Genomic DNA, 27,809 nt, shown 5'->3' with positions numbered 1-27,809 from the left:
TCAGCAATGGGCAACTGTTCATACCTTGTATATATACAATAGCACGTGGCTCCATAATGTTTAAGGCAAGGTGGAAGTGCCATCACTTGTTTATCTGCTAACACAATAGATTACCTAGTGTGCGTATGACCGTCAGTGTGCAGCAGCTACATATCCTTAGTGCCTTTAAACAGAATGTACGATTGCCCCACCCCTTCAGGCACTGGCCTCCTTTTCATTATTCACACAAGCAGGACCTTTCTTCTTTTTGTGTGTGTTTATGCGTGAATTTCACCTCATTCAGGTTTATTTAAAAAAAATCACACACTATGTACTATAGGGAAAAATGGGGAGCATGACACATTTTTGCACACTAGGCATTGTGTTTAAATCTTTCTGTGTGCCTTGATGTACTCTGTGAATGTGTAAAATAATTATGCATGTGATAAGAGCTACACTGCATGGCTACATGAACACTAGTCTTTCTTATCTTTAAGCTCTTATATCACTCAGGCAATGTTTAGGCATAGAAATTTGCTGTTAGTCATTATAATGTCATGGTTAAACAAAGCATGCTGTATTGTAGCACAATATGGAACATGTAAAATCAAAATTAATTAAAATATGGAGTGTTTTAAAATGATTTAGATAACCTAATATTAGGTGTTGACGCCCATCTAGAAATTTGAGCACCTGATCTTCATCAATTTGAAATGACATAACACTTTAACACTGTTATTAATAGACATCAATCTTTGAAATATATGTAATATATTATATATTAATATATATATACATATTTAATTATTACAATTATTATTTACATATATTTTATAACAAGCAGTAGTGTTTAAAAGGGGTTCTTTCAAATTAAAATGTAAAAATACTATTATTTGAGGATGTGCTTTAGTTCTTAGGTAAGGCCTAATAAGCATGATTCATTACAATGTACATGCTGTTTTCTGCTGTACTTACAGCATGTTTATGTCTAATGAGAAAGAGCTGCATCCACAGACCCGGAGTAGACAAGACCAAACAAGTATAGATCTGAGGCACATAATACTGTAACACACATACAGCACACATACGGATGCACAAATGGACATGGGGGATAAGATGTCAGAAGAGCAGTGTTTGCAGAGCAATATTTCTGTCAAACTACTGTTTTCAAGATCAGCGCTCAACTTTCACACTTAACCACATTCAAATAAAATTAACAGTCGAGCCAAGTATTAAATGGCAGTTCAGTCATTTCCTTTATTGTACCATGAATCCCCCAGAAACAATGAGAATGTTTATTTAATTATATTAATATTAGTTTAATTATTTTTCATTCCGGTTTGAGCACAGATTCTAACTGAGCTGTTAATGTGTAAGGTTCATTATGTTGTGCCTTTAGGGAAAATGACATCCCCTGAACATTTTGTACATAAACCAGGCACAAACACAGACACAGACACAGATACACGGGATGTTACCATGTTACCTCCCTCAGCACAATGACTCATGGGCTCACTACCTGTATAGTAATCTATGTTACATCATGTTGGAATACCCCCTCCCACACACTCTCTCCTCTCACATTGTAAGAGTGTGTGAGATAGTGAGAAGCATAATGTTGCAGCCTCTCAGATTGAGAGAAGTTAAAAATGATGCACTTGAACATGTGCACAAATACTAGTGTATTTCTTGCAACAACGTGTATGATGTGAATAACAGGTGTATTTTAATAATTCTCACAGACTGTTGCAGGTTAAAAGTAAAACGTATGGAGTTTAAATGGCTTTTGTACCATCAGTCTGATCAACTGATACAGCCTAAGATGTTAATTCCCAGGGTCACATGTAGTGTAGTCTGTGGGATCAGATTTGATGTTAAGCAATTTTAATGCATAAGTTGCTGTTTGTGTAGGAAGCTGAAAGGAGTCTGTCACTCATCAAGAATAACTTAGAGCCACAATAGAGGCTCTGTGAGGCTCTGCTTAGACACAGTGGTGTTTTGAGCTAAATGTCAGCCTGGTAACCTGAACTCTTGACAGTGTTACTGTGTTAATATGTCATATAAGTTTTACTGTTTTAACATTTTCATTTACTGTCGTTACTGTAACTTAGACTGTAATGCATTAGGGACTGGAGTGCCCACACTAAAAAAAGTGAGTGAAGCAGTGTTAAAAGACCAGCCCTGATGTTGGGATATTTGGCTTCCAGCTGCTGTATGATTATGGCTTGATGATTATATACTTTGTTACACAGTGCTGTGTCAGCTTGGCAGCCATTCAAGTGGCTGATATCTGTGTCAGTGGTGCAGAGTAGCATTTGGGGAGATTACTGTTTGGGTCTCTAACTGAATGATGATGTGTATGACACCATAATTTGGGCTTTGCATGGAAGCAGAGTATGCTTGAGGGTGGCAGACTCACACAGCTAGCCCTGCATGCACATAGAGCACCGAAACAGGTGCATTACTGCTTCCAGTATGAATGCGGTTAGATTGTGGTGCATATGTTGCATCGCTCCCTCATGAGGGCCAAGACAGACTGTTCATTGCAGTGGTTTCTAAGCTGAGGGTTGGAATCCCCTGAGAGGTCTGAGGGAAAATCCGAGGGGTCACAAGAGATTTAACAAGATAGGAGAAAAAAAAGGCGAAACAGAATTTCTCTCTGTTCTTTTTTTGTTGAAATACGACAGATATTATTTCTTTAGGCCTCTAAATTACTGGAAACTGTATGGTGTTGTCTAAATTGAAGTGCTCACCAGTTTAGGTATAAAAGATCACAGGCCAAAAATGTTGTAAACCAATGGTGCCAGTCAAAAGTTTCGACGCACTTTACTATTGAATTAAATGAGATAGTGTCCAAACTTTTGACTGGTACTGTATATATGTTTGTGTTGTATATAGTGTATATGGCTGGACCAGTTCTTGTAATTAGCATGTTCTAAGGTGAATATGTGTGTTCAATCATTAATGGGGAGAACAGCAGACACATCTCTACCTGTGTGTGTGTGCGTGTGTGTGTGTGTGTGTGTTTGTGTGTGTGTGGTAAGGTGTTTGTTCTGGGTTGCAATATGCTGCTTTGTGTTTACTATGACTGATCCTGGGCCAGTTGAAGGCTCAGACTGGCTGCCCCAGAGAGATTTAGTTAAGGCTGTAGTAACCTGGACTGGGACGTTGGTGGTTTAGCTTTGTACCGAACTAGACTGAACCAGCTCAGACTAGGCACTCAGGTGGACTGTGTTGGCCTCGAATGATTGAGTCTTGAAGTGCTTGAGTGGTGTGTTTAGACTGGGATGGGACAGATGAGTCTAAGCTGCATTCTGTTAAGATCATTTTCTACAATTTTCCATCCAGTTTGCTGAAGCGTGCAGAAAGAACTGGCATTCTGTCTTTCATTCATTGTTTCCAGAAAACTTCACTCCATTTCACTTTGCCTGTGTTTGTTTGTTTGAATAGTTAAGGCTGCAAAAGCTTGGAAGTAAAGAATTTTTCTTACAGCTTTGGTTTGGCTCACAATCACTGTGCTGAAGGAGAAAGTTTAACCAAATATTTAGTAGTCCGATGTGTTTTTTCCCCTCCAGTCATTGCCCTGTTCTGACTGCTTTCCCTCGGATTTTATGTCAATGCACAATAGCAGCTCCATTTTACTTTCTGCTGGAGCTGTCTCCTAAAATCAGTAGCTGGATCTCTATGTGTTGATGCATTAGATATTAGAGCAACAAGTAGAATATAGAAAATACAGAATCAGCGGTTGAATAACAGTATGTATTAATCTGTGTGTAATGAAGCAGCTTTAGTATTTTCACTTTTTAATGCTCACAATCTGCACATGTGAGCAAAGCAGATATATCTATGTTGATGTTATGGCAGGCAAACACTTATCCCGCTGCTGTCTCATGTATGATTGCAGCCGGGTAAGAGAGATGATGATAATAAGGAGGGTGAGGATGGTGTAAATAATGAAATGATACACAGGAACATTAGCTGGACATTCCTCTGTTTTTTTTCAGTTTGCTCATTTCCCTTATAACCATGTTACCACCTGACAGAAATTCCATATTTAAGCTGCATTTTGACAACTGATTTAACTCTGCAACAACCAAGCAACTGAGGAGGGCTGCAAGACATGGTTGGAAGCTCTGGAAAAGCTAGTAGCTAGACCATGGGATAACAGTTTTCATAGACATGGGGAAAGGTGTTCTGGAATCGGATTTGGACATCATCCTTAGTCTTTGTTTGGTTGTTCACTGCTGGTTGATGACCTGATCCTGGTTTACAAGCAGATGATGTCTGTTTTCTTTCTTTCAGTCTTCTCTCCCCAGTAGTCCGCAGATGTAGTGTTTCCCACAGCTGTCATATTCAATGCATACACCTGTCCAGTCTTCATCTGAGGGGGTGTTGTATCTTTTGGGGCTTACCAGCAGAGATCCTACAGTGTTACCTGTAAAGAAGTCAAAACACTCTGGCATAAAGAATAACTTTATAACATGCCCCAGCCCCAGACCCCCACAGGGTTCCAGATACACTAAGTAGCAGTTAGTTTTGATAGTAAATTAATAGCAAACATATGTGTTAATAATTTGTATGCATTGCTAAAGGACATTATAATCTTAAACAAAAGGCTCTTGAGGACACAACTCTGTTATTGTTTAATCTTGAGGATCCATCTTGCTTTTATATTTCATTAATACATACACAGTTCACACTGAGTGGAATAATGGGGATGAATAGAGCCTACAAAACCTTTCTTACCCATAGTGATCCCTACTGTGTTAATTCAGCCCTGGTGATTTAACAGATTTCATCTATGATGCAGTTCAAACCATTATTATTATTACCACAAATTAACAGCATTTCTGTCTGAGGTAAGGTAGTTAGTTGTACTATGCCCAGAATGCACTAACCTTCACACATGCTGATGATATATAACAGATGATCTTAGATGACATGTCACCATGCAGGTTTCTTGAGCTTCTTAAAATAACAGTCAGGCTCTGTTTTGGTGCTGGGTTGCAGTGTTTCTGTATGCATGTAACTGTGTGTGTGTGCATGCGTGTGTGTATGTGTGTGTGTGTGTGTGTGTGTGTGTGTGTGTGTGTGTGTGTGTGCGCCAGAAACAAATGAACGCAAACAGCTCATTCAATCTCCGCTTTGTGTTGACTTCTCTTTTGGACCAACACATGTTCATCTGTTTTTTCCCCCAGATATGTTTTTGTGTGTGAGTGTGCGTGCGTGTGTGTGTGCAGAGCAGAGTGTGGACAAAGGACTGGGTGTCTAGAGAGGGTGCTGGGGAGGGGAGAAGGGGTTGATGGGTGGGGGACTGGAGGAAGGGATGATGGGTGGGAGTCTGCAGGGGATGGCTGGCTGTGTTTATGGGTGTGAGTTTGGGGGAGCAGAGGTTGGGGTACAGAGAGGGGGTGGGGTGTGCGTGTGCATGCGGTCATCTGCATATATGCCTGCGTGTGTCTAAGGACATGCATACACTCATCTGCTGGTGAACCCAGCTGTGTGTGCGCATTGCCTGCCTGCTTGTAGGCTTGTGTGTGTGTGTTCTTTTGTTTTGCTCTGGGTTGCTGGGTGATGGGACCAGCTGGGAGGGCTGAAGCCATTCACTTCCCTTCTGCTACCCTGAAGGCAGCCAGCAGGGAGGGAGAGAGAAAGCGAGAGAGAGAGTGAGAGAGGGGGTCAAAAGAATCAAATAAAGGAGAAAAGCAAGGAAGAGGTGGTGGTCTGGGTGTTTATATCTCATGCAAAAGAGATGAACAGGGAGTGATCGCAATCAGACAAAACAGAAAGAGATTGACAATGAGAGCAGAGAGGTGAGAAAATTTTGATCGCGGCTCAGAGTGAATGAAGAGATTCATGAAGGAAAGTGAGGGGGGACTGAGGGAGGGAAAGTGTGTCAGGCTGAATCGTGATAGAGCAGCAGAGCTGACTCAGCCAGTCTGGTCTGGCGTGGGAGGGCAGCAGCAGGGGAAGAAGTAATAGAATACTGTGCATGTAACTGGATTACTATAGCCAGATTCCTGTTTTCTAGTATATATAAACACATCTGCTTATAATGGCATTGTAGCAATAAGCACATAGAAACAAATAACTATGCTCTTGAAAGTATAAATAGGATTATAGTAATCGTTCTGCAGTAAGAGATGGAGACAAAAAGTTTATTATTATTATCACAGTAGAGCTGTGAATACTTATGGATTGATTTTTACCTATAGTTATTTCCTCTTTCAAAAGTTGCATAGTCACATACCTTCTGGCTAGCAGTCATCAATTACTGACCAAACCAAAAAGTGTGTGTGATTTTCATGAAAGAGGATGTTTTCATAAAGTCAAAGAAAACACATGAACCAAACAAGCTGAGACATGATTATGATGGTAATGACTTCATAGAAACTGGAAAGCATTGCTCATCAACCTTAGCAGGGGAATCAGTCAAGTAATTCATTAAGCGATCAACAGTTGACAGTAATCTTTATGCATTAGCTATTGTTAAGTGTATGTGGATTTTCTTACAAGTCATTTGCAGGCTAACTAAACTAGTTCAGCTTCATGTCCAGCTCCCTTTTATAGCCCTCAAATGTACAAGTCTGCACGACTTCGACTCAGCTTGCCTGGGTAAAGCTGCATGCTCTGTCTCTTTACTCTCTTTCTGACTTTCTCCCTTTGACTGATCACATAACACAGGTGGTTTTACTGACATGAGTATGAAACCTTGATTTCAGGAGCCACAAATGCTTAAATAAAAGCCAGACACTGGATGCTGTGGCTGTTAGAGGGTGGAAGCACGAGCGAAGGAAGATGGATAACCAGCTAAAGTGTAGTTGCTGGCTGCTGGTCTCTAAAGCTGAACTGCTGCGGCTGCTTCCTTGTGCTGTGACTTGTGAGCCGGCTCGCTTTCTCTCGAAGATTAATGACTTTCCTGTTTTTAGCTATAGTATATCTCTCCACAGAGTTTTCATTGCACTTCACTTTGACTTGCACTTTAAGAAAAATTCTGCAGAATTTGTTAGAGGCAAGACAGCGAAGGTATTTGGGAGGGGCTTCACACACATTCAGCAATGACTGAGTGCATGTTTGTAAGAAGCAATGCCACTGAAGCGTTACTATTACTACTACTACTATTACTACTACTATTACTACTACTATTACTACTACTATTACTACTACACGTTTGCTGCCACTACCACTACCATCGCTTCCAGTATTACTTCCACAACTACTACTTCCTCTACTTACATTTACAACATCACCAACATTAAATTCTCCACCTTTTTGTTTTTGTTGAGCTTATGCCAGTGGAAAGAGGTATCTGAGTCCTTTCTACTGCTAGACTATTAGTGAGTTGTCCCACTGGAATGCATCACACTCACCAGTTTATGGTTGGGTATACACACACACACACACACACACACACACACACACACACACACACACACACACACACAAACACATACACACATTAAAGGGTTAGAGTAAACCTTTTCACTTTGTCCCAAGCCAAAAGCCACAGAACAGAGTACTGTACTGTGCGTCTAAGTCGGTTATAGTATATATAACTGATTTTCATATCACATACTCAATTTTAAGGCTTTTACTTTTTTATAATGAATGCTTTGAAATCACCTAATATGATTTTGATGCATTACCCCTTCCCTTTTTGATATTTTGTACTCTGCCTAGGTAGACTGAAAAACAACATGCTGGTGAAGTCAGTGTATAGACAGAAAAACAATTTGTTTCAGAAGTTGTGAAACAAGAGGGAAAGAAGAGAAAATGACACCAATGAAAGAGACAGAGCAAGAGAGAGAGAGAGGGTGAAAGAGAACAACAAATTCTTTCCTGTAAGTCACCTGACACTGGAGGCGTCACACAGCCATGAGTAAACACACCTCCCTTCCTCTCTCTCTTTATGCCTGTCTGGGTCTCTCACCCGTGTTTTTAATCTACACTCTGTTGCAAGATGAAAAGTTTTGTTTGGAGTGTCCTATTTCCTATTTATAGACTTATCACCCTAAATTCTTCTGTCTGTGCACAGAGGAGGGAGGGTTCTTTGGTTAAGAAAAATAATGACACCCCCTTGAAAAAATTCTTCAGCTCATATAATATTGCAAATAGTAGAATTGGTTTTGGGGCATTTCATGGGTTTTGTTGGTAGCAAGAAACAATGCAATAGTGGCAGACTCATCTTTAACATATGACTTTTGTGAATTTGGAGCGCATCTTTATCTATTCTTTTAAAATGTCCCTTTCCAGCCACCATAGACAGCCTGTAATGTCTAGGTTACAACCAGAAAATCTCTGATTGCCTGTATGGTTAAAAAAAAAAAGAAACAATGTGTTGAAGACATATCTCATTTCACAGCAACCCGGTGGTGTGTTGATTTGATAACAGCTCATATCAGACAACATTACACAACTTTCCCAAGTGTATACTGTTGCATGCAGTGGTATATTTGGGGTTGTAAATTCGAAGTGAAATGGATTTTGACTAGTTGGCTCTACAGAGCTGCGACAGTATAATTAACAACTCCAAGAAAACAAATTTCGTTTAGATAACAAACAGTTACTGCCAAACATAATAGGAAAGACTTGATAATGCAAAATACTTGCATGGAAATGTTGTTTTGTGTTGCTACTATGGCTTTGACATTTGACTGTAGATGTACAGAATAAATAGATTAGTAGCATCCTGGTACTTAGGGAATATGTGGGAAACTGCAGAAAAAATGAAGGATGTTCTGAACGTATAGTTAATTTTGTTCTCTTTTGTGGTGGCTTGTCTAATGGTTATTTCCATGGGATGTAAATTTTGGGCAGCTGCCGTTGAGCATCAATATGGTGGGCACAAATTCTTAGATTACCAACACTGCAAGAAAAGCACTGGTGTGAAGGCACTGAGTCTAGGTGGTATGACTACATTTTTAGGAGCATGGAGTTGAAAACACTGATGAAAATGGCAGCACTGCAGGAGGCCAACTTGTTTTGCTTACTTGCACTTCCCCTTTTGAAATGCGTGAGTCAAGGCACTTAGCAAGTGTGCGACGCCTCAGAGTGAAGAGAGGAAAGATGTGCACAGGGGCAAACGAATGGATACACCAACAGGCTCTCTCCATTGTGAAAGGATATATCAATTAAAATTGTAGTACAGGACTTTGGAACGAAACATTGATATAGCATGGTGTAGGACAAACTGGCTTATGTGTATGTATGTGTGTGTGTGTATAGGATTGAGGCAGACGCTGTGTGAGAGGAGGAATGATGGACACTAATAAAGAGAGTGGTGAAGAGACAAAGACAGAGAAAAGGAGGAGGTAGTGACAAAGCAAGAGGGAGAGAGAATGGGAAAGAAAGCAGATGGGTGTTTTTAGTGTGAAGCCCTCCCCTCTCCCCTTTTTCTCTCCATGTTAGGCTGCTGTGCCACGCCCATGTCTAATGGTATTAATGTTATTCTATGGTCCCCTTCACACACTCCTCCCCAAATCTGCCTGCATTCATGGATGTTTCTACTGTTATTTTTTGCCTTTTTTTTTCAACCAAATTTAAAATGTTTTTGTATTTATGGACACAGTGCATAAAATATGCTTTTGAATTTTAGCAAAGCTAAACTCACCCTGCCCGAGGGTTAACATTTTCAAATATGACGCACGAAAACTTTTCTTACACTTTAGACTGAGATCATCAAGAGCAGAGTAACAATATGATAATAGGAGCAAAATATTACTTACTCCTGTGTATTTTGGTGCAACTTACTCCAAGACTTTAAACTAAACTGGCCTAACACTGTCTTAAAAAAAACAACATTTGTAGGTTGTTAGAGGTGTGATATTTTGTCTGTTTTTTTGTTCTGTTTTTTCATAGGCACTAAGAATTTATTTCATCTTATATTATGTCCTTCAATTATGGATTTATTTTGGATTTTTATAAATTGATTAATTTAATTTTAATTTTAAAGGGTTACTCCAACAATTTAGAATGCACTTCCACAAAGATGTAGAATCACTGTCAGTAGAGTGCAGTGACTTTTAGTCTTTTTACTAACACAAATACATAACAGAGGACATAATCAATACATTGTTCACAGAAACAAAACTGATGAATAACACCAGATGCATATGAATCACATATTCTGGTTGTGTGTGTGTGTGTGTGTGTGTAATGCTGGCATTTTTATGCTCATGTTTCTGGTGGATTTATAGACGTTGATCATATAAAAATGCAGTGTGTGTTGTCACAGCAAGTATAAAAAGAACATGACGGCCAGAGATTATTCTGGTGACTGTCATTTACACTGTGTTATCACCCAAATGTGCAACACATCGATGGATGGGAGCAACATGTAGCCTGGACCGGAGTAATGAGTGGGGCCAATGAACTCACCATGAGTCAGGTTCACACTGATAGTGACACACACACATACACAACGTGATATGCACTGAGAGAAACATATACAAAGACAACAATAAGAAAAGAATAAAGCATTAGGTTGGCCAGTAGCATCACATTCTTTTATATTACTACAGATGCTGATGATTATGCTACACTAACTAATGATAGTAACAAACATTTTTGGAAACAATAATTTATGTCTCTGGTTTCAGTACATAAATGATTGACCTTTTGCATTGTGAGTCAGATCAAAACCTCAGAAAATAAAGTGAACAAAAGGGAAGAAAAATACAGAAAAGGAGAGACAGAGGTAGAGAAAAACAAGGATAACAACAGCAAAAGGAAGAAAAAGAAAGACAGATTTCGAAGTGAGCAAAATAAGAGAGGGAGAGAAATACATAAAGCTAGATGAAGGGAGGGAGTGAGAAGTGATGTTGTGGGTGCAGCTCTCCGGTTGGTGTTGCTATGGCCCTGCCCTCCCTGTTCAGTGAGCCATTTCCTGTTTTTGACCTGAAATCTTTATTTAGACCCATCCCTCCTCGCTGCTCGGCATTCATGAGTCAACTCAGAGTCCAGAGAGATGAACACAGGACTAAAATCAGATCTCCATTCACCACAGAGGCTCTGTATACACAGACATGCACAAAGCTAATCCAGCAAACCTATCTATTGGCCTTACTCCTGCTGAGGTTTCATTCAGGCTGAACCCATATGCTCTGCTGAGCTGCAATACTGAGCCAGCTTAGGCTTTTACAAAAAATCTAGTACATGCCATGCTGTCCAATAAAGGAAGCTTTTTGGTCCTTCAGCCAATCATAATAACTCAAGACCTGTCCAGGATTTTAACAGTAAAATAATGAATCTAGTCGCAGGGACAGAATTAATCAGCACAAATATTTGGTGCTGTGTGAACATCTGAGACCATTGACCAGCAAATTTGTTCTGCTGGCCAACAGCAAACCATATTGAAAGTGCTGGCCTTTGAGAGAACAAAATGGGGGAACCCAACGTAGTGTATTCACTATTTTGCAGCACCCAATTTTATTTAATCGTCCTCTGTGTATAAATAAACTGCTCCTTGAATAAGGAATGGTTTGCAGACGGTTGTGAGGCAGAAGTCAATCAATGGCACAGATTAGCAAGTTTTCTGAGTCTGTGCCAGAAACTTAGTTCTATAAGCACTAAACACCAATAGGTGCTAAGAGCATGGGCCGCCTGTCTGGGGAAAGAAAAAAAAAAACCCAAGACATATTGTGTCTGTGAATGTGTCAGTGCACAACTGGGTGAGTGTGCAGCAGGGGGCATCAGGGGCACAAACGGTCTAAGATGTCCATTTTCTGCACCAGGATGCTCCACTTGTGTTTTTGTCTGCATGGAGCACACTTTACTGGATTTTGTACCGGACATCACCGTGCCATCTGCCACTGGGTACAGGACGGGCATTATTAACCAGCCACACAGCACCACAAGCCCATCGTGCGACCTCTCACCATTCTCATATTGGTGAATATTTCAAGTTTTCAGTGCATGTCAAATAAGATGAATCACCAGCAGATACTAAATATCTTTTTTGACTTATCAAAACACTGCCATGGTTGTATCTAAACAAGGTTAAAAATGTGAATATTGCTTCCGACAGTTTCAAAATATTTTTGATTGATTAATTAGTTATTACAGAACACACCATGTTTGTGTTTGCACCTGGTGTTACTCACACCATGGGGAGCAAAACCTTTTTATATACTCACATTGTGAGGACTAGGCCTGTGGGGACCAGATGCTGATTTCCACCACAAAAAACTATAAGTTGTAGTTATGGTTTCCTATTTACGCAGTGATGTGTGGAGACTTACTTGTGGGGACCAAAGCGAAGTCTCTACCATGTAAATCACTGAAATTTAAACTTGCTTTGAGGTTAGGGTTAGGAAGGTAGTGGTCATAGTTAAGGTTAGGGTAAGTCGGGAAATGAATGTCGATGTAATTTGGCCACAAGGTATAAAACCAGGTCTGTGTATGTGTGTGTGTTTGTGTGTGTATCTTTCTATGGTTGTGTGGACAGGTTTTACTCTGATAGTTTAGGTTAGGGGAAGTGTAAAGGGGTACGGAATGCATTATGTCCATGATTGTCCTAATAAACATAGAAATACGATTGATTGTGTGTGTGTGTGTGTGTGTGTGCGTGCGTGTGCGTGCGTGTGTGTGTGTGTATGTGGGCGGAGCTTCTCGGGACAACTGCTCGGTTTCTGCTTCTCCAGCTGCCTTCAGGTGCTCCTCGTAAACTTGCTGGCCTTAACAAAATGGATCCTGTCGTGACAGCAGTTACATCGTTTTTACACAAATAAAGGAAGGGAAATAATTGTAAAGGTTTTTAAAGGCTGTATATTTGCCGTTTTTAATCTATAAAAATATAATATTATGCCACAGATGTCTCTATCATTTTAAAGTTGATCACAGACAAAGAAATGAATAAATAAAAGAAAACTTAGCAGTTATATATCCCATATACCTTTAGCTGTCACAGCATTTGCTGTCTGAGTCTTGGTGGCGCCATCATCTTTCCCATTTGCACTTATACCAGATTCACTTTCCTAACTGAAGTGCAGCCTTCACCAAACATGTAAGCCGTCTCTTGTGTGTTACTGTAAAATATGTCCATGTGATTAACTACATTTTGCGTCAAATGACACCAACTGCGGGACACAGGCGCACGTGCAGCTCGCCTCGCGCGGTTGCCGTGCAGCTCGTGAAGGCAGCAGCGTTCCTGTGAGCGGAGGCGCTGCTCTCCTCCTATCAGCGCCATTGTGAGACTGTGTCTCCGACAGCCACGACGCCTTGTTTTTCCTGGAGCCCAGGGGACTGTTTAAATACCCCTCCATGTTTCTCTTTCAAACTCCGGCGGACCGGCACGCGGTAAGACGCTGTTTCTGTGTTTTAAACCTCAAGTAAAAGCCGCGGAGGAAACGCGTTACGGCCCGGCAGCGTAACCCGTTCCCAATGAATAATAGACACGGAGAAGGCTGGTGTTTCAGTAATGTCAGCCTAATGCCGTGGGTACTGGCCCCTGTTAGTTTTCTTAAGTTCTGTGAAGTTTCGTATTAAATGCACACTTATCTGTGACAGCTGTACATCCACATAACCTCTGTGTTTGTCAGCCAAAAACTCATTCCAGGCTACAGAGCCGAGGCAGTCTGTCACTACGGAGAGAAGTGATAAACTTTCTTTCCATCTAAAATACATCGATGCGTCCCCACAGCAGGCTCACCTGGTTGCACATAGGACCTGGCGAATAACGCGACATTAATGAAGACTTGCACTGTGGTTATTCTAAATTTAAACAGTGGTGACCTACATTTGAATGAATACTCTTAAATGTACACTCGCACGTACACTGGTAAAGTCAACAACAGCACATCGGTAGGATGGACTAAGTATTGCGAACGAATGTGATTTGCAAGTAGACAGACCGCATCTGGTGTAGTTATTGACCACTTTTCGTGTGTGCATGTGCAGCGTGGTCCTGTACTCCTGTAAGTTGCCGTGGAGCGGTGTAATGTGTCTGTCAGTCGGTGTAGCCGTCCGTGAGCGGAGGGACCTGTGTTTCGTAACGTGTCCCACAGTGACAGCACCTCTTCTTCACGCTGCAGCTCCAGTGCTGTGACCCACAGGCTGCACGAAGGTCACATCAGAGCTTCATACTGTGTCTGGACAAGCGCCTGGGACACTGATTCTTGTCAGACCACAGAGCAGAGACAGAGGTGATGCAGAGGTATACAGCTGGGAAAAGCCCAGTTTTGCTTAGTGGGCAGCCCAGCAGACATCAGGAAGGGTCCAGAGTTCATTTAAACAATTTCCACCAGGAGACATGTCAAAGGCTACATCTTGATCAGCTTACATTCTACAACTTACCCACAAGACTGGGAAAAACACCAGGCCTTTAGTTTTAAGATGACCTTCCTGGTTTTGTTTTAGAACCCAGTAAAGCCTCCTAATCTCCTAAAACTTCTTTTGGGTCTCTGCTGTTATTTTCAAAATCAGTGCATCAACATTAAGCTGGGAGGAAATGTAGGGTCTTTGGAGACTCAATAGGAAAATCTTCTTTAACACATATCGTCACAGGCATTGTTGGGCTTTGATTTAACATTTGGACATCGTGGGAGAAGTGACAGCTGCTGGCTTTCATTGTCAATCTCTAAGGCTTAAACATATGGTAATAAGTCAATTCTGTTGTATTAGCTATCCTATGACAGATGGCTATAGCAGGCTTCTATATAATGCATACCTTTAGTGACTGAATGGGAAAAAAAAACATAGTTAACGCTCTCATTGAAGCAGTATTGCTTCGAGTGCCGTAATAAGGCCTGTACTGCAATGATAAGGATTATACTTAAGTAATAAGAGAGCTGCCTGCAGTAAAAATGATGACACTTGCAGCTCTGAAGCTGGTGCTGCTGTAACAAGGTGGGCACCGGGTATAATAAGGCCGGTACTGCTGCGATACAGTGCATGCTGCAGTAATAAGGCGGATACTGCAGTAATAAGGTGACTACTACTATACGCCCAGAGACTAGACATATTGCCGCTGTAGATTTCTGTAGGTTCTGATGTTTTGTCACTAGAAGTATAAACTGTTTTCCACCCAAACAGGCCTGGTGGAAAGAATGAAGTGCTCAACGGTGTGTAGACGAGTCTGCTGACCTAAATATGCTCTCTTCTTGTGCCTTTTATTTATAGACTTAAGTGTGTGTGTGTGTATGTGTGGGTGGATGTATGTAAGACAAGGAGTGAGCAAGTTTGTACATTAATGATGAGAAGTATTTGTAATGTGCACACACACTTACTGGACATGTATGTGTCACAGTGAGGCACTGAGCATTTCTGTAAAAGAGAGTAGTACTTTTTTTGTGGATTGCCCCTTTAACTAGCATAACTACTTTATCCCAGAGAATAAGGCATTGAAGTATAAGCTCCTGTCAGGCCTCTGTTCTCACCAAGGCATAATATTCTTTGTACTACCTGTGCAGAACTTTGGTTGTTGGTTCAACCTATAAACTCATTTGTCAAGATAAACGTGAGCTCTGTTATAAATGCTACCTTATTGGTTATATAATTAATGCTTACATTTGTTGCTATAGTCTTAGATGCTGTTGAGTTGTATTTGAATATCATGAGAAGTTGTAGTTTGTCCACCCCAATTGTGGCAGTGACAGTGCACTAAATATTAATGACTACAACACCACAAAAACCAATGTGTACCTCACAAACTGGCAAACGCATGTAGTTTAAGCATGAGTTAGGTAAAATGGGTTTACAGGTCACTGTCTGTTTCTTTGCCCCTGACCTTTGCACTTGATTCACTTTTCCACTGCTTGTAATGTATGTTATCTGAACTAATGTCTCTGATGAAAGCTCTAACTTCAGACACATTACATTTCACTTTGAATACTATAAATCTGCTACAAAGGGCTGTTCATTCAAAAGTGGGATTTCTCACAGAATTAATAGGAATGCATTTGTTGTTCATGGTAAATGGTCTTATACTTGTATAGGGCTCTTCTACACTCAAGTGTACTCAGAGCAGATTTACACTATTTGTCCTCTCACCCACACAATCACACACCGGTGGAACAGCCACCGGGGGCGACTTGGGGTTCAGTATCTTGCCCAAGGACACTTCAGCCTGTGGACCAGGGATCAAACTACCAACCCTCTGGTTCACAGTCAACCTGCTGTACCTCCTGAGCCACAGCCGCCCCATCACATCTATGTTTTAAGTGCTTCACCCATTGATGCACTTTCAAAAAAAGTTTATGTTTACGTTGATGTCCCTTCGACACAAAAAATGTGCTTGGGTGCATCAGGGGGTTAAATCCAACTTGGACATGCTTTGCCAACACCAGTGTCTGTTTATGGGATGCTACAATGTTGCGCAGTAGGAATGTAGTGTTTTGTAACCAGGGCTGTCATTATGTAAGAGATTGTAGCTGATGCCCAGCTGACCTCTGTCATGTGAGGGTTTATGATCACTATGAGGGAACACTCACATACACATGGATGTTGTTTCCAACTGTATGAAAGACAGATTTCTGTTGATTTGGGCTCTCAAGTACCATTTGTCCTCACTTATGCCACAGAATTTTTTTTTCAGCAATTTCAAAATAAAAATGATTTCAAGATAAGATGGGGTAAACAATCCAGGGTTTTTAGCTCACTCCTAGGGTACTGGCCAACTTGCTGTAGTTAATACTAATACAGTCTCATAGAGCTGTAAGCATCAGAATGCACTTAAAGCCATTTGAGAATAAGAAGCTAATTAAAATGACCTTTTAATATTTCATTGACCTTTAATCGCTATCACGAGACAGCATTAACTTTTTTTAACTCAACCGTGATTTGCTTAATGATTTTTCTTGAAAGAGTTTAGTTGTGTTGTGTTCACCTTTCAGTTTTTTAACTACCACAGATAGTTCCAGTCTTGTTGAGAGTGGCTGTTGGGTAAAGACATGCTTGCTTTATTTTCCTGGTTCACGGGTATTTGCCTGTTTTACTGCAGGCACATGCAAAAGAGCAAGTTGAAAAGTTTAGTGGAAAAATTGATGGTGTTATCATTGATAACCAAGTTTGGTTGTGCAAGTGATCAAAAATGTCATGACCTGGAAAGAATATATTAGGTGACAGAGTTGTAGTAGCAACAGAAGTAGTCATAGCAGTAGTAGCAGTTGTGCAAACAGTAGTAGCAGAAATCGTCACAGTGTAACTGTATCTTAAGTTGTGTGTAGAAGCAAATTGAGTTTAGTGAGTTGGGTCAGACAAACACTACAATTCCTATCTTCCTCTGGGTTTTGTCTGGAATGTGTTTAATAGTTTAATAGTACATTGTGTGTGTGAGAGAGAGACGCAGAGAGAGAGAGAGCGTGAAAGAGAGACAAACACCCAGTCTTGTCCTCATGTGCAGACCTACAGTAGATGCATTTACAGTGAGGAGGATCAGTGGAAGCACAGTTGTGACTGCAAACATCAAGTGTATGCCTGGATGTGCATGCAAATGCTGAGATTAACAGTTGTCGAACAAAGCATAAAACACAGTGTTACATTAATCTATCTGCAGCACTGTAGAGCGTAGTATGTGTCCATATTTTGTGCATCCAGAGAACCTGAAATAGCTCGATGTAGAGGTGAGGGGGAGGGGTGGATGTGCAGCTCAGGCATGGAAACCAGTGTATCCGGTTACAGGATCATAATATCACTGCAGAGTCCATCCACTAGCACTGCACTATCGCACAACACACACACTGACACACACCTATTACAACTAGGTCCTGAAATAAAATACTCGGCCCACATGTCTGATGTGTATTTGCAGGCACAGTTGGCAAGCTAACACAGATTGTCATGGTTGCTCAGTGTTTTTACATGCTGCTCTGTAATTTTGATTAGAGGTATACTTTTCATTATTCCATGTGTTAAAACCTTCTGCTTGCTTTTTTTAAATTTGTTTGTTATATTTTGTCTTAATGCCAAGCCCACTTCCCTGAAGGCCTTTTTTCTAAGATTGCATTTCTGATTTAAATTTTCATAATTTTTGTAGTAATTGTTTTGTAGTTGATCATTGTCATTTATCTTCTATAGGTACAAGCTGTGTGGGTCTAGCTGTATAGTCTGTATAGTCAGTGATTTTTTTTTTTTTTTTTTTTTTTGGTCAGTGGTAGCCCAGTGTGGTTGGTTCCTGGCTTTGTGTCATGATATTTGTTAGGGACATGATATTTTATGCTGTAGGCAAAACCAGAACTGTTTATTTTGAAAAATGTTCCTCTCTTTTCTCAGATCAGATTGCTATGCTGGAAACAATTTTTTGTGTATTGATTTTGATTTGTTTGGTATCTGTTGCATTTTTGAAGATGATTTCCGGGGAAAGAAAATGTAATGCATTTCACAAGATATCTAAACTGAATACACTTACTGATAATAGGTGGATATTAGACAATTATTAAAGTAAAGCATTGTCCAGTTAGAAAAAGACTTTTTTATATTTATCTTCTGTAAACCATTTTGAAAAAAATTGTTTTAAGGCTCTACCTTTTCAAATTTTTGCAAGGCAGTTAACCGTGGCGCATTGAACTTAAAGTGACCTTGAATGAAGACTGTGGCTCCATTTTGGAGTGCATTACTCCTCCACTTCTGTGCTTTATCTGCTTGACTCATTTATGATTTTTTTCTGTTTCTGATGTGTTCATTTCTAGACAGGTGTAGGATGGTTGTGAACCTGTGAACTGACAGTCGGTGGAAGGGGTTGGGGGTGTGAGGTAAAGACTGGAGGATGAAAACAAAAAGAAAAGACATAAAAGAAGACATGAGTAAAGAAGCTGTGGAGGAGAAGGAAAGGGAAGAGGAGGATAATGAAATGGAATGTAAGGGGTGGGGCAGCTCTGGTATGTCAGCCCTATACTCTGTGTGTGTGAGTGTGTGTATGAGTCCAAACACCCTGCCATGAGTCAGTGAGTCAGACATGCGCAGCTGCTTCAGCTCTCAATCACACACCCGCAAACTGCTTTGAAACTAATTCTGTTGCTTTCTGTTTGACTCTGGGTTTCTCTCATCCTAACACTTTCTGATTCACTGTTTTCCTGCAAGCTTCATAAACAGCTGCAATGCAACAATTTAAATACATAGAATACATACATATAGTACTGTTTAGAGGTTTTAGGCAGTTTAGAGGTTTTAGATTCTTATCATCCAACACCACCTGTTGTCTGATTGATCCCAGGGTCATTGTGCAGGACAACAAGGCCATAAAGAACCCACTAGAGTTCATGAAGAACTAGGAGTCCTGCAGCAGATGGTCTGACACCCACACAACCCTTATCTGAGCAGTGTGGAGTCAGTCTGGGATCACATGAAGAGACAGAAACACTGGGACAGTCTGAATCTACAGAGGAACTGCAGCACCTTCTCCAAAGTGCTGCAAAGTACCGGGAGAAACTGTGTGCAGGTCAAACCAAAGAGAACTGCTGCTGGTTTAAGGGTAAAGGGTTGAGCTGCAGATACTGATTAGATTTAGGTTTGGTTCCCTTTACTGCACTTTATATGAAGATAGCTGATAAATATATGTACTGTACAAAAGTAGAAAAGGAATGTTTTTATTATAAATTGCATAACCTCATTCACTGAGCGCTCTGTTCAGTATACGCTCACTACATTATTATATATATATTTATAAAATAAACTTTATTAAATTCAAATAGAAATTCAAATTGAAATGTGCTATATATAACAATTAAATAATACACTAAGAGACAGTTTATGTAAAGTGCTTGTTAGTGATCTAACACCAAGATACAAGATAGCATTAAACTTAATTTAACCAAGTAATTAATGCAGTTTGATTTTTTTTCTTTGTGTGTGTGTATGGAACTCTTATTGTCTTTTCAGTCACAGTGGCTTTCACTGTAATGCTAACAACTAAGGTTTTGTGGTTAATAAATCAACTGTGTTCATTGTGTCTGTTAGTTGCATGTTTAGCAGTGTTTTGCTAAATAAGCCTGATGGATAGATACTTAAAGGAACAGTTCGGTTTTTGTCAAAAGATAGATGAAAAGGACAGTTCCACTCGTATCTGTACGTGGACGGAACAGAAGGCCAAGACATGGTTAGCTTATCTTACAAGCTTAGCAAGTAACGCATTGTTTTTTGAGTAAGAGACTAGGGATGAAGAAAGGATGGTATAAGGATATAAAATGAGGTGATGTAGTGATTTGGTTTGAGCTCATTTCACAGTCTTGGTTAAGGACTAGTTGAGGCTGAGAGCCTTGTTTGAAGACACCTCAGCAGTAGTTTTAGTAGGAGGAGGAGAGAATATTGCTCATTCACCTCCCACCTTTTCCAAACCAAACTCTCACCTAGGCTTCTACTTCCTCCTCTCACTTCTCCTCCTCCTCATCTTCCTTCCTGCCCCCCCCATCCCATTCTTTGTCATCTCTTTGGGTGAATTCCCAGTTGACTCTGTTTGTCATGGCAACCAACCAGTCATGGCGACTGGGCCTGCAGCTCACACTTCCTGTGTGTGTGTGTGTGTGTGTGTGTGTGTGTGTGAGTGAGGAGACGCATGCGCAGTGTGTATGTGTAGACAGCAACTGGCTGCATGAGCCTGTCAGCCTGGATTAGAGTCAAACACACTGCAGTGATGCCTGTTTTCTTTCTTTCTTTGCAGCACCAACAATGCCACCATCAAACAGTTTGATTAGTTAGAGATCTATTAAGGAGTTGGAATACAATATGTCCATGGCTTTCTCTTTCTTTCTTTTTCTCCTACTGTATGTCTATGACTCCCCCACCCACCCTGCACCACCCCCTCGCTAAATAACTCAATGTGCTATTCTAATATGGCAAGAGGAGGGAGGGTGTAGGGGGGTTGGGCTTTAAATCTGGCCTATGATCCTGTGGTACAGCAGGGAACACTGCTATTACATAACTTAATATGTGTGTCTGAGTGTGTGTGTGTATGTGTGTCCTGGGTTACACTATGCAGTGGTGAGGCTCCCATTGCAGCTGCTCTTGGTTTCAGTGTATGTTTTTTAAATCCTGTGTTGCAGTAAGCTTGTTGCCTTTAAGCAGCTTCTTGTATCACCAGTTAAGCTGCTAGGTTTAACTCTGAAAACTGCAGTGGTGAAAATGCAGTATATGTGTTTCAGTAAGGTTAGATGTGGTTTGACAGTGATCATTTAATCTTGAGGTCCAGTAGTCCTACTGGTTGTGGATCAACCTACAAAAATACTGTAGTCAACTGTGAATTTTCTGGACTATGGGAGGCAGGCAGGAAGCATCAGTTGCAAGTTATTTCATTAACAAACCATTTTTGGTAACTTACTCTACATTACTTACATGAAATCATGAAAAGGTTCACACTGGGGGGAAGCCTTTGCTATACTTAGAGGGGGCATACTTTAACACTCTTGGCCCAAAAGGGACTGGCTCATGTGTGCTGCTACCACAATAAATCAGTGATGTAATTGTTACTAAGCAAGCCATCGTTTCAACTCCTGTTTCCTCTCTCTGGTTCTGTGTTTTTTCAGATTTATGTTTGGTAAAGGTGCGAAGCGGAAGCTGGACGAGGATGAAGAGGGGCTGGAAGGCAAAACGCTGGAGGCATCTGTGGCAGATGGGGGACTAGGCCTCACTCCCGAGGGTCTGTCCAAGGTGTCGTACACCCTGCAACGCCAGACCATCTTCAACATTTCTCTGATGAAATTGTATAGCCAGCGGCCGCTTGGTGAGCCCAGCTTGGAGCGCCGTGTTCTCATCAACAACATGCTGCGACGCATCCAGGACGAGCTCAAACAGGAAGGCTCCCTGCGGCCGCTGCTCCTGCCACCATCTCCGCCGCCTGATGACCCCATGGATGAGGGTTTTCGTGAGGCACCTCCTTCCTTTGGTGTTTTGTCAGCAGCAGCAGGAACGACACAGGCATCCCAGCCTTCTGCGCTGTTGATTCCGGTCATTGCTCCACCGCCTTCACCACACCCAATGGTGCCTCCCAGCTACCAGGCATCACAGGCCTCCCCCACCCGTGTGGTGGCCTGCCCCACCCCTCTAGAAGCCTGCCTCACTCCAGCCTCTTTACTGGAGGAGGATGTGGGTGATTCAGCCTTTTGTGCTCCATCCCCGCCCACTCCTCCTTTGTCACCTCCCCCAGTGCAGCCTCCCCCCTTATCTTCAGCACTTCTGAGCCAGGCCTCCCCCAGGGTCCCTGTGCCTGCCTTGTCCATTGACGGTTTCTCCTCTTCTCTGAGTGACCTGGAGTTGGGTCCTCCCACAGCCATAACAAGGACAGCAGCAGCTAATAATACGACCGTGACTACCTCCCCAGCTCCTACGCCACTCACCCAGCCCTCCCACTTGACCCCTGTTTCTCCATCACCCACAGGCCCATCTAGAGACTGCAGGACCATGGGTGCTAAACCAGAGGCAGCTGGTATATTGCTAGCAGAAGCTCGCTGTGCGGAGCTCCGGTCGATGGACACTCTGGCCACATTGCCCCCTAGTGGCGTCGTAGACATTTCCGCCTCTCCTTCCTCCCCCCCCGTCCTCTTCCTCACCCTCTGGGTTTCTCTCAGATTTGGCATTGGATGATGTCCTATTCGCCGACATTGACACGTCCATGTATGACTTTGACCCCTGTACAACAGCAGGGGCTGTGGGTGTCACAGCAGGTGGTGGCCTCGCCAAACTGTCTCCGGTGGTGACGGCAGATGACCTCCTTAAATCACTTACATCACCGTACAGTGGCTCCACCCCCCAGGTTTCAGCCAATCAGCCTTTCAAAATTGATCTAACAGAACTGGACCACATCATGGAGGTGTTGGTGGGTTCGTAAATTGCAGACACCACCACCTCAGAGACACGCAGATGGTTTAATCCAGACAACAGACTGGAATGAAAATTTGGGATCGCTTTGTGTTTTTTGGGGGGGTGTTGTGTTTTTTTTTAACTCTCTTCAAAGGTCGGTAATTGTAAACATCTTTGGTGATGTCAATTAGTACTACTATTACAACTACTACTATTACACAACACTGTGCATGCACTGTGCTTACTTTTCCAAATATGGAAAAGTAGAAACTGGGAAACAAAGACAGACATGTATTTCTATACTTGTTGGGGCCTCCTCCCTAACCATAATTTAAACATAATAGTAGTTTTAACCTTTAACCTGAACCTAAGCCTTAACCCTAAAGATTAACTGTAAATAGAAAAAAATGTCTGCATTATGGTGGATTTTTGCAACGATTCTGTCCTCATAAGGACTTCTATTTTTCACAGGTATAGAAATACACAGAAACATTACATGACATACATACACATACACACTGAATTCATGGATTTTAGCAGATGAGTGCCTTTCAAAATGACCACTTAAATTCCGGTTGTTACAGTATTTGTTTCTTTTTTCTCGTTATTATCACTTTAATAGCCTAAAGAGGTTACTCTTCAATGATTTTTTTTTTTAATTTATTGTATTGTATTAAAACTGTTATTAGGTAAGGTAATTTCTCATGATCAAATAATTATTTAATCTTTATCTTATTACAGATGCTATGTTTTATTTGTAAAGCAAGCATAAAAATGTTTTTTATTAGGAATACATTGTTTTACCAGTGTGATACATTACATATTAGCTTGGCTATATAATTATGCTTTGGGAATAGTTCTAAAATACATTGACTAGTTGTTTTTTAAATTCTTTTGGTAGGAAGAGATTTTTGTTTTTGTACACATCACACCTATGAATTCAGTTTAGGATTTTCTTTCTTTCCCTTCCATATTGGCAGGCATATAAAACTGTGCTGGATGCTATTTTACATGAGCTTGGTCATATTGGCTAGTTATCATGCTTCAGTTACAGCAGATTTCAAATGAGCTGCACCCACAGGAAAAGCTAAATGTGTTTACATTGGAAGCGCCAGCAGCGCCACCACCAGCTCTTACAGGCCAGTTGGATGTAGACGATCTGTCAGTCCAACCTAAGCCTTTAGGCTCCATGCACATATTAAACTAAATTATATTGGACTCAGTACAATACAGCAATCACAGTTTGTGGGGAAAGTCACTGTGGCACCAATATATAGATTTTCTCAGAATAACACAAAGAAAACTGAGTGTTTTAGTAGAAATGTCTTTTTTTTGGTTTAGTTTCTACAGAATTGGCAACATGAGGGACAGACAAATTGCAGCACATTATACAGTATTACACACACCCCGTATTTGCAGAGTATGTTTAGAACAGGAGCCTTACATGCCAAATCACATGCTTCTATTCACGTCTGTACAGTGTGTATAACAGTTTTGAGACTGACCCCAAAGCTCATGAATGTTTCTAACACAAACAACAGCAGGAGGGGTAAATTGGCTATGTAAATCATTTGAATATGAATTTCTACTGAGATAGGAAACTCAAACAACTTTTTAACCATATACCAAGACTCAAAACCCTACCCCCCTGCACAGGCCACCATGCCTGATTTCTGCCAAACAAACCTAATGTGATGAATGTGATAAGGACAGCATATTGGTCAAATGAGGATTCTTAGGGTCTACATGTTTTTATCCCAGTTTATCAGTCAAAAGCTGTGTCCACAGTTGAGCCTTTTATATGCTGTCTGTGTAAGCTATCTGTTTCAAAGGTAGTCTTTTGACACAAATTTCCTGTTAGCCTTTTAAAATAATGAAGTTATTATGTTTGATAACAGCTGAAATCGGAACTCTTCCCACTTCATAGATTTGACAATGTATGTATAACTTATGTGGCACCCCACCTGAAAAGGGAAGGAAATATACAGGAGAGCTTATTGAGTAGAGACCAAAGGCTGAAAACAGTTGTGCTACTGTCTTTTAGGTTTTAAGTGAAGGTCACACTGCTGCTGACCTTCACTTAAAACGGATGGATTTGCAACCACACAACCTTTTGCAGGATTTTTTTTTTTTTTTTTTACTGAATATTGTAGTGTCACATACTTAGCACATAATGTGAACAGTCCCCATTCTGAATTTGAGCAGCATATTACAATGATAGCTGTATAGCTTTGATATTTAGAAAAGACCTGCGGTGAACACAAGAATTTGCAATTTGCAGACATAGCATAATTCTTTTTGACATACTAGTTACACAACCACAAGGTAGTACCATCTGAGCAGTTCATACAGCAAAGGTACAAGCTTTTGTTGCTGCAATGTTTGCTTGCCTCTTATACTGCAATCATTGCAATCACATTTTAACCAGAAGGCTCAATTGTCTTGACACACAAATCTACAGTGGATTACTTATGCCTTTCACTAGTTAATCATGTTCAGTGAGTTACAGGAATTGATTTGTGGTCAAGGGTTACAATTGTCTAGAGGCTACTTTTGTTGAAGTTGTCGTCCCAAACTTTTGAATATTAGTGAAAAATGGTTGCTGTTCAAAACCCCTTAGTTTGATGTTTGAGGTTTTTGCCACTTGACGGCAATGGAACAGGCTCAAAACATGAAACATCACATATCCCCTTATAAAAGTGTTTTGGTGAATGTATTAGTTTGTTTACAATAATGCACATTAATATTCATTACTAGTCCCATATTCAGTCTCCTCTTAGCTCTGTTTTTGGGGTCTACCAGTTCCTGAAGGAAACATTCTTTAGTTCTTACATAAATTCTAAACTAATCTCACAAAGTAATTGTCAGTGTCTTTCTACAATTTGTTGCTTGACATGTACTGGGTTTATCAGCGCTTTAAGTGAAAATCATGCTAAAAACTACTGGTAGTTGCAGGTGATAGCAAAGTTGTGGGACAGAAAACCAGCTAAAAACAAAGGGGATCTGCAAAGTGGGTGATAATTACCCGAGTTTATTACATCACATTACACATAACAATTTGATCCAATAAAACCATAAAAGGTATTTGATGAGTGCAATAATTTGATCCAATAATAAGTTATTGATGAGCGCAGTTTTAATATTAACATTTTAGATAACTTCAAAATTTTGTCACGAAAGTGTTAACTGCTGTGCTCTGTGCTCTTATTTACGCATAACCTCTACATTTGTCTAGCTGTTCACAACAATATAAGAACTAGACCCCACACAGTGCATGGACTTACAAATGCAACATACATCACCTCTAGGCGTTTTTGTGAATTTTCCTTCAAATGTAATTAAGTAACACATACTGTAACACAACAAACTCTAGACACTTCTGTGACTGACTGTCAACACAGCCTTTTGACAATGTAGTATGATAATGATATTTCTAGCAGAGACCCCAGCCAGGGGTTAGTAGTAGTTAATGGGACAGAATGTGCTATCTGCATCCAGTCTGACTCATCTTACTGTTTTAACAAACAACAGTGAGGCTAGCTCGACTTTATTAGTTTCCCAGAGTTCATTTTTCCTCAGCTAGTATGTAAATGGCCTGCATTTTAACTGAATTCAAAAGGAAGTGTGAGCCAAGCATATAGCAGCACCAACTAATGCTGTTTGTAGACAACTGTCTTATTTCCTTTATGTTTGAATATTGGAGGGATTGTTTTTTTTTTTTGTTGTTGATGAATTTATTTATTCATAGTTTTTTTTTTCTTTTTGTGTAAATATATTTATTTTGATGTGATGTGAACATTTGGATTGTAAATGTGTGTACAGAATGTGTGGTAGGAATGTACTTCAGGTCAGAATGTATCTGAGTGTGGAATTATGGGTGGAAGCCATTTTTTATATGCTTAGGTAGTTTATCCTGTTTGTTTGCTTTGTTACTGTTTGTTTTTTGTTTTTTTTTGTGGGTTGGCGGCCACAACTTTTTACATCTTTTGTACTCTTTTGTTCATAATTTTCCAGTTGAAGGCAAACAGTTCATGCAGCAATACTCAAAAAACCGTCTCCAACCTTCAGATGTCAAGACTCCAAAGCTTGTCATAGACGCTTCAATGCCAAAAGTAATGTACATAATATGAACAACATTCAAGCTCCTGAGACTTTTTTGATCAGTGTTTGTTAACAAATTTGTTTTATTGCTGTCCAAGTGTGCGGTGGTTCAGATTGCCAGGAAAGACTGACCACAGTCAACGATGATTCCCTCTACGAAGCCTGTATTTTTCACAGACCTCAGAGCTGTGCCTTTTTCTATGCAATAGAACACAAACACAGAGAGAGAGAGAAACTATTGGCTGATCACTGTATTAGGATCCAAATGTGGACTGTACATAATACACACACACAGAGAGACTATATATATATGTATATGTACGTGTGTGTGTGTGTGTGTGTGTATATATATATATATATATATATATATATATGTATGTATGTATGTATGTGTATATATATATATATATATATATAATTGGACAGCTGTCTATGAATTTGAAACAGTCTTACTTCTTTTGTAGTTATATATATATATATATATATATATGTATCTATATATGTGTGTATATATATATATATATATATATATATATATATATATATATATAAAATAAACTGTAAAAAGAGCAGGTGTCTTCTGTGTCTCCTTACTTACCATATCTTTATAGTCCTGCATTTTCTCATGATTGCACATTCATATTTGTAATTAGCTGAGGATGTAAATTTAATAATCTTGGGCAATGTCAACTTACTTTTAGCTATTTCTTTCTAGCTTTGAACCACTTCTTACAATTATAAACCTGTTATGATGTGACACTAGTGATTTTATAATTTTCGAGCCCAATTAATAATGTTAATTATTTATGATAAGTCAGTTACATATTCTAATATCTTTAGTGAGACTTTATTAAAGGTTTAATAGCCACCTGTACAGCTGGCGTCCGAGGCCGCTTTAACATCGGGAGTCCAGCAAACCAAGAAGACACGACAATGATGACCACAGATGGAGGTCACTAAGATTAGGTCATAAGATTAAGATTTTTTTGCGAAGTGAAGAACCA

At 40.3% G+C, this 27,809-nt stretch overlaps 1 protein-coding gene across 1 annotated transcript; it reads left to right on the top strand.

The window, feature by feature from the left end:
- The first annotated feature begins 13,145 nt into the window (after positions 1–13,145).
- sertad2b (SERTA domain containing 2b) lies at positions 13,146–27,098 on the top strand. Its single transcript, XM_026309847.1, is given in 3 exon segments — positions 13,146–13,275; positions 21,432–22,434; positions 22,436–27,098. Coding segments are annotated over 2 exon segments (1,296 nt in total). The 5' UTR covers positions 13,146–13,275; positions 21,432–21,435; the 3' UTR covers positions 22,733–27,098.
- The last annotated feature ends 711 nt before the right edge of the window (positions 27,099–27,809 follow it).

This window comes from Mastacembelus armatus, chromosome 15 (genome assembly GCF_900324485.2).
Source record: "Mastacembelus armatus chromosome 15, fMasArm1.2, whole genome shotgun sequence".
NCBI classification, from domain to species: Eukaryota; Metazoa; Chordata; class Actinopteri; order Synbranchiformes; family Mastacembelidae; genus Mastacembelus; species Mastacembelus armatus.
The sequence above is the reverse complement of the archived record's forward strand: the minus strand, read 5'-3'. Positions and strand labels throughout refer to the sequence as shown.